This window comes from Amblyomma maculatum, unplaced genomic scaffold, assembly GCF_055883805.1.
Source record: "Amblyomma maculatum isolate TAMU_Amacu unplaced genomic scaffold, ASM5588380v1 scaffold_13, whole genome shotgun sequence".
NCBI classification, from domain to species: domain Eukaryota; kingdom Metazoa; phylum Arthropoda; class Arachnida; order Ixodida; family Ixodidae; genus Amblyomma; species Amblyomma maculatum.
This window is the reverse complement of record NW_028146738.1, coordinates 27,001,313-27,014,490: the sequence shown is the minus strand read 5'-3', so window position 1 is coordinate 27,014,490 and position 13,178 is coordinate 27,001,313. Positions and strand designations below refer to the sequence as shown.

General features: G+C 46.0%; 1 protein-coding gene and 1 long non-coding RNA gene across 6 annotated transcripts in view; both read right to left on the bottom strand.

The window, feature by feature from the left end:
• Window positions 1–11,257, bottom strand: part of LOC146172427 (uncharacterized) — a 63,283-nt gene extending 52,026 nt beyond the window's left edge. For 3 of the 4 annotated variants that reach the window (XM_084586045.1, XM_084586047.1, XM_084586044.1), the window contains exon 1: window positions 11,103–11,255. In XM_084586045.1, the coding sequence (XP_084442171.1) occupies window positions 11,103–11,161 (59 nt within the window). In that variant the 5' untranslated portion in view covers window positions 11,162–11,255. Of the gene's footprint in view, window positions 1–11,102 lie in introns of all 4 variants that reach the window. The other variant, XM_084586046.1, reaches the window with a different exon arrangement.
• The window catches only part of LOC146172423 (uncharacterized), a 501,238-nt gene that overhangs the window by 383,629 nt on the left and 104,431 nt on the right, over window positions 1–13,178 (bottom strand). The window lies entirely within an intron of this gene.

Sequence of the window (13,178 nt, the reverse complement as noted above, 5' to 3'; positions counted from 1 at the left end):
TAGCGCGGAGAAAGGCGACAACGTAAAAAGGAAAGCGCATCAGATTGCTGCCTTTACATCCTTCTCGATGTCAGTTTGCGGCATCGTAGTGCCACATAAACAAACGTCGCAGCCACGCGCAGCGTATCGCCGAATCCAGCAGAAACGAAGCGAGACCCATGACGGCAGTGTACTTTTTGTAATTTCGAAAATCAATCAAACCTAACAACCGTGGCAGTGGCTGCCGTAAAAACATCCTATATTAACCTTTGATTCGGCTCTAGCGTGTGTAGTGCACGGCTGTAAAGATTGCACAAACCATACCGAAAATAGAGGAAGTAACTTTAGAAGACATGTAATAAGTGCTTGTATTTTAACATGCCTCCACTAAAAATTTACGCACAAAAAATAATTACACGTCCGTGCTCAGCACAAAATTTCTGGGCACTGAAACTCACTTTCCAACTGTTCCCATCGGCCCGTTTTTAATATAGGGTGCAGTATTCATAACACAAGAATCAAACACTGAGAATACAGAAATGACCAAAAAAAGCAGATTAAAAGTATATGCAAACATGAAAAGGTGTGGCGAAAACTTAGCATGCTACAGCGTTTGCAAACTTTTCACGCATCCCGTACAGAATCGATGACGGCTTTTAGCTTCATGCGCGAATGCGCCAGCAGCACAAAATAACAAATGAATGAAGTGCTTCGCAGTTCTCGTTCGGTAAGACGTAAAAACTGACTGACAGATAGAGGGCGTTCCCTGATACTGTGCACTTGGATTTCAGAGTTAATATACAATGTTTAACACCGAAACACAATGAGTCAACGCGGAAGAGGGAAACACGTGAAGGGAGGGGCAGAGCCGTAAGCAATCAACTTTGTTGGAAAGAAAAGCAAGGCATTCATCGTTTTCACTCATCATAAGTAAGTGTAATTCACAAAATTCACAAAAACAAGTTATCACAGGAAACTGTCAGCTTCAAACTATAGTGAAATAAAAGACAATTGGCCACCAGAGTGCCTTACAGTTCTACTTGAAAGCCGCAAGAACAGGCTTCAGAAACGTTCAGCATGACAAAAGGCACTTGAGGTAGCGCGAACGGTAGGAAATAAAAACTTTTTTTCCCGGGAACTGTTGATTTAAAAAAAAAAACGCGATCAGTTAAAAAGAACAAGTTCTAGCAAGTGCGTGCACCCCGTATGCTGTCAGGCAAAAAGATTGTAGTGGCTGCAGATGTTGCATATATGCACGGAAACAAAATGAGAATTTCTGTTGAGAGAACTTTAATAAAAACGCCTAAAAGCTATAAGAGGACTAGGCAGAGCACGCGAGCTGTGCTCGGCGAAATATATCGCAGGTAATTTACTGGCAATGCAATAACGTTGCGTCGTTCGAACGCAGGCATATTACCATACAAATTGCAAAAAAAACATGTTTATAAACCACTATGCCTGCTCGAACACGAAACTTTGTTGTGCAGCACACTAAAGCTCTCTTGACAGCTGGCATGATGCTAGTAGGACACAAGGCGAAAAAATACGGTGATATTTCCTCCCAGACGAACAGAGGGCAGAAACATTTACTGTGACGTTTTCCGCTCACACAGACCAAAGACTAGGTTTCAAGCATATTCTTGAGGACTGCCATATCATCATCATCATCATCAGCCTGACTATACTCACTGCAGGGCGAAGGCCTCTCCCATATTTCTCCACTTAACCCGGTTCTGGGCTAGCTGCATCCACTTGACCCCTGCGAACTTCTTAACCTCATCCGCCCACCTAACTTTCTGTCGCCCCCTGCTACGCTTTCCTTCCCTTGGAATCGAATTTGTTACCCTAAGAGACCATCGGTTATCCTCTGTTCGCACTACATATCCTGCCCATGCCCATTTCTTAATTTCCACTAGAATGTCGGTAACCAGAGTTATTTCTCTGACCCACTCTGCACGCTTCCTATCTCTTAATGTTACCCCTACCATTTTTCGTTCCATAGCCCTCTGCGTCGCCCTCAACTTACGTAGACCTCTCTTGGTTAGCCTCCACGTTTCAGAATCATAGGTGTGTACAGGTAAGATGCAACTGTTGTATACTTTCCTTTTGAGCGATACTGGTAAGCTGCTAGTCATAATCTGTGAGTGCTTGCCAAATGCGCTCCATCCCAATCTTATTCTTCTTGTTATATCATTTTCATGGTCCGGATCTGCGGTTACTACCTGTCCTAAGTAGACATATTCGCCTACTACTTCCAGTACTTCGCTGCCTAATGCAAACTGCTGTTCCTTTCCGAGGCTGTTGAACATTACCTTAGTCTTCTCCAAATTGATTTTCAAGCCTACCTTTCCACTTTTCCTGTCTAGGTCACGAACCATTATTTGCAGTTCATCCCCCGAGTTGCTTAGCAAGGCAATGTCACCAGCAAATCGCAGATTACTGAGGTATTCTCCATCTACTCTTATCCCTAACTGCTCCCATTCCAAGTCTCTGAATACTTCCTCTAAGCAAGCTGTCAGTAGTACTGGCAGCTAACACCTTTCTTTATGGAAATTTTGTTACTTTCTTTATGCAGAACTATGGTTGCTTTGCAGCCGCTATATATATCTTCCAGCACTTACACGTACGGCTCGTCTACCCCGTGATTTCGCAATGCCTGCATCACCGCCGAGGTTTCAACTGAGTCAAATGCTTTTTCGTAATCAATGAATCTTATATATAAGGGCTGGTTATATTCCGAGCATTTTTCTATCACCTGATTGATGGTATGGATATGATCGATAGTAGAGTACAGTTCCCGAAAACTTGCTTGATCCTTTGCTTGGTTGCAGTCTAAGGTTGTCCTGATTCTATTAGCGATTACCTTAGTAAATACCTTATACGTAACATAGAGTAAGCTGCTTGGTCTGTAATTTTTAAGGTCATTAGAGTCCCCTTTCTTATGAATGAGGATAATGTTTGCATTCTTCCATCGTTCCGGTGCCGTCGATGACGCCAGGCACTGCGTATACTGGTTGACCAGTTTTTCTAGCACGATATCCCCCCGTCTTTCAAAAAATCTGTAGTCATCTGATCCTCTCCAGCTGCATGCTTTACCCCTTTTCATAGTTTCTAATGCTTTCTTGACCTCGTCCTTTGTTACTGGTGGAACGTGTGACTGTATTTCCCTGCCGCCAATCTCATTACGGTCCTGACTACTTTGGCTACTGTAGCGATCTGTATAGAACTCCTCGGCTACTTTGACTATCTTTTCCATATTCGTGATGACGTTGCCCTCCTTGTCCCTTATCTCATACATCTCGTTTTTGCCTATGCCCAATTTCTCCTTTACCGCTTTAAGGCTTCCCCCGTTCTTTACAGCGTGCTCAATTTTCTCCATGTTATACTTCCTTATATCGGCCACCTTACGCGTATTGATTAGCTTTGATATCTCGGCCAATTCGATCTGGTCTGCTGGATTGGAAGCTTTCATACTCTGGCGTTTTTCTTAATCAAATCTTTCGTCTCCTTTGACAGCTTGCCGGTATCCTCTCTAACTATCCTACCGCCTACTTCTACCGCCAATTCAGTAATGATATCTCCGAAATTATTGCTCATTGCTTCTAGGTTAATGTCGCCATTCTCGGTTAGAGCTGAATATCTATTCTGTAGCGAGATCCTGATCTCTTCTGCCCTCACCCTCACCGCTAATTCGTTGATGGGTTTCTTTCTTACTAATTTTGCGTTCCTTCTTCAGATTTAGGCTAATTCGGGACCTCACCATCCTGTGGTGACGGATGAACCACAGCACAGAAGAGCTGGAAATGGACATGGAAAAGTCCTAACGGGGAGAATAAAAGTGAAATTGACTTCATAATGTGTTCAACCCCCGCCATTATGCAAGATGTAGAGGTAATCGGGAAAGTGCGATGCAGTGACGGCCATATCAAGACAAAACTATTCCGCAGGGGAGACACGCCACACAGCAAGTGCAAGAGCTGGTACCGGTAATCACGCAACGGCGTCGACTCACTGCGAAGCAAAAGCAAACGCACCATTCACGATATCCATTTCTGTGAACAAGTCACGCAGGCGTCTGCCATTTGTAGTCGCACTTGGAAACCGTAAGTGGAAGACGCGAAAGTGCCGCGCACGTATCCGTTTTAACAGAAGCCGCGGGGAACCGTACGTTTCGCCTAGATCGCCATGGCAGCAGTAATTTTAAAACGTTACGCTTACCTTTCCGCAGCGTCCACCTGGCTCGTGGGCGGTTCATTACGACCCTTAGCATCAATAGCACAGGCTCTCAGTCACTCATCGAACTCATTCGAGGCAAACGCGAAGGTGCTGCTCACGATAACCCTTTCAAGAGGCCGCTGTCAAACAGTGCAGGCTGTCGGCTTCCATTTAGCAGCGCAATTCGAGAAGGCCAGGCCTACCCTACGAGACGTTGCGGTGTCCGCCTCGTTAGGCGTAACTGGCACAACCGAAACGCCATAACAAACTAACAGTAGCTGCCATCTCCTTCTCCTCCTCCGGCACCGACACTCCCCCTTTCGCATTTCGACCGTGGCTCCACCTACGCGTTTCGCAGCTATCAGACGCTCTTAGGAATTATCGCTGGTAAAGGCGCTGGCCCCTGGTCTAACCAGAGCATCTCACCTTGCATTTTGTCGCAGTGTGTTCACGTTTAAATATTACTCGCTGCTGAAACATCAATACAGAAAGTCCAAAGGGATTTTACGCTATAATAGATCCTAAATTGTAACTAGACAGCAGAGGACCACAATTTAGCAACACTGTATGGTTTCTTTGCAGTTTCAGTGACTTGTGAGCTGCCGGTAAACTTGATAAGCGTGGCCATTGTCCTGCATGCGTTGGCGACTTCCGCTGCAGATCTATCACCGCCTGCATGCGTAGCGGACGTAATCGGGAACTTGCACACCAAACGAAAGCAAAGCACCAAAGATGCAGCTTTATCCGGCTGCCCAATAAGAGCCGTCACTGCTTCGTTAAATGCGGCGACATACTCAAAACTTGCCGCTAGCTGACATTCTCGACGAAGACAACGACAGGAAGCATGGCTGATTCGCTAAAAAGCAAGGACTTTATTCTATGCCTAATCGAGATCTAACGCAAAAACTGTAAAAAAAAATATATTGCACGGCGAAAATTAAACGAATCCGTACAAAGCCCGTGGCGCCATATTAGGTTAGAGATGAGCAATTGTTTACTTAACTCACAGACCCGCGACCATGGTGTTGATTTGAAGTCCGCCTGGCCGACTCGGTGCAGCGAAACCTTCATCCGTGCCGCATCTCGATTCGCGGATGGTATTCAGAACAACCGTTTGCCATCATGCTCACGTGTGCTGCACACACAATGATATGCTGGCGGCTGTAAAAAACCTCAAATGCACACATGAATGGTATGCGGCAATATGCTGTACAGCCGCCTAACGTTCAAAAGGAACCTTCCGATTGGCTCGTGAATCACAAAGCAACAAACGATATTGTCACGTCTCCATTAACTCTATATCAAACCTTTGCAAGTGAAATAATTTATTTCACGGTCCACGCAACGAGAATTGCTGCCACTTTGCGGGCTCCGCATACCTGACCAGTGCACTTTCGGCCTCCTATTGCTGGTGTTCCCTTGACAAAGATGCCTCATAACCGTAAGCACTGATATGAACCGTTTTTTCTCGGAGGTGCGTCAAGAGTTCATGTTCTTTTCTGGGACAAGAAAGCGCCTGTGAAGCGTCTGTGGAAAGAAAGGCTATACCTCACGCGCGAGCTCATTTTAGCACCGGCAGGAGCCATGGGGATGCGAGAACGACCCTAAGTTTTGTGAGGAATTGTATATTGCGTCTTTGCACTGCTGCCGCGTTATTTTCGGCTTGACATTGCTATTAATTTCTATGCAGTTAAAAGAATTTATTGTGCAGAGAAGGAACGTCAGTGTGGGAATGTCAGCGAATCTGCTTACTTTATTTAGGTGCTGTTCCCAAGCATATGCGGGATCGAATCCCGCGGCCTCGGCGGCTGCTTTTCGATGCAGCCGGAAACCCAGGCGCCCATGTGCTGTACGATATCAGCGCATGTTAAAAAATTCCGATGGAGTGGGAAATTCCGCTGTCCTCCACTCATAGCCTGAGTCGGTTTGGGACGTTAAACCCAACAAACCAAACCAAACTTTAATTAGGCAAGCACTGCTCCAATACATGCCATAACTGCTGCTTTTATGAAACTAATGCACGGGTCAATGATGAAATTTACCACGATAAGTTTTTTTATATCCCCGCTTGCTTGGGCTGCCTACTGCGGGGTCTGAATTGCAGTTTCCAGTTACTTTCGCCCGAGCGCAGGTGAACGCCGCTGAGCACCTGATGTGGCCTTCAAGCAGCTTAATAGTCTTTTGTAACTAGGAAGTTCACAGGATGTAAAATTATACCTTATCAATTGTCGGCGATTACATGCGCGTCCCTATTGAACAGTAAATATTGTGCACAATGTTAAATGGTGAACATTCATAATGCGTCACAGCCATCACGGTCTGAACATGCGTTCGCCCTTTGCGCAAGAAAATAAAAAAAAAATAACTTTGAAGGGATAATCAGTTTTTAATCTTTTCAGTTTTACAGAAAATCACGTTTTCCACAAAAAGCACTAGAGAGGGAATTGATTAAAAAAAAAACGAGTCTACGGCTTATTGGTTTGTCGACACGTTCTAGCCAATGCAGACAGTTAGGAGGACGCAATAAATGAACTACGTGGTTAAATTAAACATTTTTAATCACCTACACATACTGTAGGTATTCACATGAAGTTTTTTGGCTGTCTACAAGCTCGTTGTCCCCAGCGATAGCGGGTACGCCGCACCGTGCAGCCGAGTACCAGTGCACTGGCAGCCGTCAAACCAAGAGGCTCGAAAGAGAGCGATGACGGAAGGGTCACATGATCAAATATGGCAGCGCCCATGCGCTCGCGCTGTAAACGGTCTTAGACCTCGGTTTTTCGACGACGCAACGTCGCGGAGGCCGGCGTGAGCGCGCGCGTGTGTTACGTCGGACTATATTGGGGCCTTTACGCTACTTTTTCGACCTCAAGACTGCCAGAACCGACACCCTCGCAAGCTAGTACGCAGACAATAGAAGGGAAAATGAGGTGCTCGTTATTATATAATTGAAAGATGCCAACTGTCTGCGAGTCCGAGGCAAGCGTTGGGGATTTTTTTTTTTTGCAGTGACAAGAATTAGTCTTGTAATTATTTTCAGGGATAAAGAATGTAAAATGAAAAGCGGAAGGAAAAACAACGCACCGATGATGAGAGTCGAACCCACGACCTCCGAATATCGGGACCAGTGCTCTTTCATATATGACGGGAAAGAGCCAGCAGTCGGCGAGAACAAGAAAATTGTAAGATTTTTTATTTTCTTTTTGCTATTGGCTTGAACTTTACTCTAATCATTTTACGAATTAAATACAGAGTGCAAGAGAAACAAGATGCCGCTGGTCGCAACCGAAAGAACGATGCCCGAATATTGTGCCCAGTGAGGTTACCCACTGAACTATGTCGACGGATGTTAAGTTGGGAATATTTAAAAGTTGCTTCGTATCGAAACGTTTCATACAACGAAGTTTCAGCTATAAGCTGACGCCCGGGCTGAGTATGAGACTATTAAACATTGCTCTTAAAGGAGAGGCGAATATGAAGAGTGAAGAGAAGGAAAAGTGATTTTAAAAATATAGGAAAGGAAAAATAGACAAAAAAGAAAAGCAATGCGCTTTCTTCCTTTTCTTTTTATATGTCATTTTGTTTATGTTCCTAACGCCTTTTGGTTAACAATATAAATACCTATGGTTATGGTCCTCGACAAGCACAGACTACCAGGATTGGATTGAGTACAGCATGTAAAGTAGCACTGCAGTGGCCGCTACATGCTTAAGTATGAACAGAGCACACACGTCTTGATTAAATTGATACCTTGCGAGGAGTTTGCAATCCTTGCATTTGTTCAATGTGCGCTGCGTCTCACAGCGCTAACTCCATCTGTCTAGGTGTCGGTGTTAACGCGACAGCATTTAAGGCCCCGTTCTGCACCAAAATAAGGCGTCGACGTCTGCGTCGTGAGCGAAAAATCACGAGCATGTGTATGACAGCGGATATAGCCGGCCACCGATTAGACGTTGTATTGTGTGACATCACGAGATCACACGACACGTTCGAGTTCACAGAAGCTGCCAACTCAGAGTGCTGCTTTTAAATGGGATGCTGAAATGGGAATGAAATTTGAATCTGGAGTAACAGTGCTGCATCTTCACCGCGCAGGCCATTTTCCGCGCCTTGTTTCAGCGGAGCTGCGCGTCCAAGTCCGATAGTTGCTGACATAAGGTAGTCGTAATACCCAGAAATGTGGCGCAACAAACACAAACACAAGCGAAGAGACAACACACGCGCACACTACCAACTGTAACACTTCCTCTTCACCACTCTTCTTCTACACTCAAGTACAGCCGCCCTGACTTTTAACATATAGCGCGAGCGCCGACCGAACTGCTGGTCAGCGCCTTATAACGGCGATAAGCGTGTAACACGGCGAGAGTTCGCGAATGCGCACGAATTTGGAGTGCCGTCTGCTACGCTATTCCGATCACGAAAACACGCCCGGCCGCAATATCTGTTCGCAAAAAAAAAAAAAAAAAAGAAAAGAAAAGCGGCGGGCTGTAGAGCACAATTGCTTTGCTCAGTGCCTCTTTTATAGTGTTCGCAACTCACTGAGGGCAGCTAATATCAGAAGGTTCTCATTACAAGCAATGCTTTCCATGTGCTGGTATATTAGGACGAAACCCTTTATTGGCTCATACTGTCGTGGACATAGTGTGTCCCGCTTTTGCAGCGGCTGTCGCTTGGCGTTCCTTGGCGCGCGTTCAAGTGTGGGATTGCAGAGGGTAAGAACACTAGACAAAGTGAGACTTATCAGGCTTTCGCCTTTCACTACTTTAGTCGCTAAAGTCCCTCGTAAATGTTTTGCTTTCTTTTACATTTTCCTTATTTTAACTCTGCTTCGCCAGCACGGCCTTTCGTAATAGGAAAACAAAAAAGTGGGAAATCACGTCTAAGTGTCACATTTCATGCGTATTTGCTCTACAGCCCTTCGGCTTTTCGTAAACAGATATTGTATCAGGGCGTGTGTCCTTTTATCGGAGCAGCGTAGCAGAAGCTGCTCTCCCTTCGCGCGCGTGCGCGAATTCTCGCAGTGTTCCACGCTATCGCCGTTATAAGGCGCTGACTAGCAGTTTGGTCGACGGTCGCGCTATATTGTTAAAAATCAGGGCGACTGTACATCTTATCATCCTCTTCTTTGCCAAGGAGATAGTGGCACTTTCTTCCCCGCAGAACATTTCTGCGGGGAAGAAATGTCCTGGGTATTATGCACATTCCTGGGTATTATGCAGCACCAACTGGCCCCTCAATCTGTTATTTTAAGGTAGTCGCTGCCTCTGTGCTAATGCGTAATGAGTGTTTCAAAATATCCAAGCACAATGAGAGCCGTTTGCAGAAAAATACGCTTTACTAATTTAATAAATATAATACTTGTCCCTCGATATCCATGTCTTCACATTAGACTATCTTTTTCAAGTTAGAGCAAAGTACAGGCCCGGAAAAAAAATACCAAGACCGCAATTTAGGTGAAATATTGGGATTTCTGAGAGTTGGCCTCGGTTCAATAAACTACCCAGAGGAACCTTCGATATCAAAGACCAGTGGTAGTCAGCGGGAGAACAGCTGACTACTTTGACAGGGTTGCCGCTATCCGGCGCATAAGCATCGGTAAAAATTGACTCGGAGCCCAAGGCAAGCGCCGCTCACCTACTTTTCGATCTTCGTGCTTGATGCCGCAGTGTCAAACCTTGGCGACGAGGCTGACTACCTGTTTTCGTCTTGATTACCGCTTCCCATCTGCTGCGATGTGGCCTAAGTTAATGGAGCAGCTGTTACACCATTGGACGGGTGCTTCGCAACTCGTATGCAGCAAAAGGCACTGGGGAACCGCCAGCGTTGCAACGTAAGGATAAGGCGGAGCAATCCTGAATAGAAACCGAATGCATGCCCTCTCATGTCCGTTGTTCAGCCGGCCGTTTCTGCTGCGGGAGGTGGTTGTTGCTTAGAAACCCACCGCAGGGGACCTATCGAAAAAAATGGGTACATGCGCCCCTTGGCCCAGCACCCGGCGTTTAGAGGTGTGTGTGTGTGCTTGAAAGAGGCCCCGAAAACCTCGCTTAGCTCTTTCGTGGGCAATGCCAGTTTCGAGCACTGCAGCATGGTAAAGCACCCTGCACAGTTGCACGCAGAGAAGAAAAATTTGCGCATACTCGCTTTGTTTTTCCTCCAAAACATCACCCGTGTGAGCAGCACAAAAGGAGTTGTGAACGGCTAGACACGAATAAGGAAGAAAATATGCAGGTACAGCCACGCCGAATTCCTATACTTCCACCTTGAGCAATTACATGCTGCTCAAACATTTAAACACAACAGACTGAATACATAATAGTATCGCAATATTATGCTTGTACTCCTGATCGCGGTCAAAACTGCCCTCTGCCCGTATGAGAAAGGCATTACAGGGAGCCTATTGTAAGCGGATAATAGCACTAGATGTCCTCAGAAATGCAGGCCATGACCAGACAGCAGAGCTTTTGAGACCAGAACGAAAATGCGTTGAACTTGGAATGTAAAAATGGTGCTTACGAAACGTCAAAAGCGCATGCATTGTGCAAATACAGCGAAGTAAATATCATTCACAAGACGATCTCAAATATACAATACGGTGTTCTTGTAGTGCGAAATAAATGTTTCTGTCATGATACATATGAACCACACCGATAAATTCAGTTTTTTAAACCGTAGGTGTTACGGGTCATTTTAGAAAATTAAGCAAAGGAAGGAAGCACATGTTCTTCAGAAAAATACTATCAAAAAACAAACAGTAACTGCACACTATACATTAAAAGGGCGTCATGACTCATATTCTATGTTACATGTGAACAATACGCCCACGCAGCGCAACAAACCACTTACTTAAATCATTCTTTGCTCAAGAAGCACCAAAATAATTCTGCAGGCAAAAGGAAACAAGTTACCGGCAAAACGAGGCGATGCATTGGAAAGCGCGGTGAGGTGGGCGTATCCGGCGGCACATGACCGGCGCAGCATCAACGCTTGTATGGAATGGGTAAGGAAAGGGGAAGCGTACATGCAATGCGGTGTATGCATGATAAGCTGTCTACTTGTGATCTGAAGTGGAAGCCGTCATCGCTACGCCGCCTCGCGGGAGGTCAGACCCTTACCAGCTCGGCCGCGAAATGGTTGGAGTGTCCGCTCTTTACGTAAGTATGTTTCTCTATGCCAAACATGTGAAGATTTCCGCCCGCTTCTTTCCCTGCGCTTTCCTTCGGCGTTCGACCCTGACATTGGTCGAAGGCAGTCACGTGCTCTCGCGCGCTTTATTTCTTGCTTGTTGTGTTGGCTGCCCCTTTCCCGCGGTGCCAAACAATGCGCGTGCGGCGAACATCGCCTTGTGGTTGCTACGGATCACGCCTCTTCCGTGCTGTTTTTGTACAAAGAGCTACATTGCCCACATTCTCGCCATTTCACCGTGCCTGGTCGGTGGGTGCCTGTCTGTGCCTGTCCAAAAAGCGAAGAAAGAAGAAGTAGAAGGCGTGGGAGGCGGTACCTGGTAGCTGACATGACCGAGCACAAATTGGACGTAGGGCTTTCTGACATTACGTTTGTCTGGAGCTGTCGACTGAGAGAGTGATATCACAGTCAGCCTGCCAAAAGCCTTGCACACACGTCATCCCTAGGGCACGCAGGCACGTCCATGTGGCTCAGTTAAAGCGGGGTTTATATTGTTACGTATATGCCACAGAAGAGGGCGACGATAGAAAATAGAGAGAGACGACGAAGCTGAAGAAACCGTTGGGGCTTGCCTGAACACCTGCTGTGTTCTGCTGTGCTGTGCTGTGAACAATTGCTCATCACTTGCTGTGGTTTCCTGTGCTGCCCCGTATCAATATGTTGGCTGGTAGCTTACGCCATCACGTCATCGCGAAGATGGGAGTGAAAACAGAAAGAGGTGCCGTAGTGGAGGGCTTCGGACCAGCGTGCGATAGAGGCTTTCCCCTCATCGCACTTTACCAGTCGAATGTTTCCCTGTCTCGCCATTTCTCCGTGCACGTGCCTGTCCAGAGACGAAAAAAATTAAAAGATAAAGGAAAATCAAAAGGAAAGAAAAAAAGGAGAGAAGAAGAAGGAAATAAGAACAAGAAGAAGAAGAGAAAAAAGAAGAAAAGGAAGAAGAAAGAGACGACGAAAAAGAACAGATAACTTGGTAGTCGATAAAGGTGAACGACAATAGCGAGTTGCTAGGACAGAATGTTCGTTCTAATGTTGTGACGGTGGTGTGCCCCGGAGTTCGACGTAGAAGCGATGTCATATACCGCTAGCAGTATTCTACACCTGAATGAGAATGGTAAACGACGAGAGGCAAGGGGCGCTCTTACGTGAAGTGATTCCCATATGGCATAAATAAAGCTGGAACCATAGAGCAAACTAAGTGCAGAAGCCACGTCTCTACTTTCAAACCGAACCTAAGCGTAGCCATGCATATTACTCTCGCGTAACTTCAGGTTTAGCCACAAGCTAAACTACACCTAATTTTGTTTAATTGCTTTGCTCTAAATGCCATGTTTCTGCGCTTTCGGGTGCAGCACATGTGAGCATGATGGCAAACGGTTGTTCAGAATACCATCCGCGAATCGAGATGCTGCACCGAGTCGGCCAGGCGGACTTCAAATCAACACCATGGTCGCGGGTCTGTGAGTTAAGTGAACAATTGCTCATCTCTAACCTAATGTGCCGCCACGCGCTTTGTACGGATTCTTTCATTTTTCGCCGTGCTTGGGTCTCATGCCCGTGCATTATATTTTTTTATAGTGTTTGCGTTAGATCTCGACTAGGCATAGAATAAAGTCCTTGCTTTTTAGCGAATCAGCCATGCTTCCTGTCGTTGTCTTTGTCGTGAATGTAAGCTAGCGGCAAAGTTTGAGTACGTCACCGCATTTAACGAAGCAGTGACGGCTCTTATTGGGCAGCCGGATAAAGCCGCATCTTTGGTGCTTTGCTTTCGTTTGGTGTGCAAGTTCCCGATTACGTCC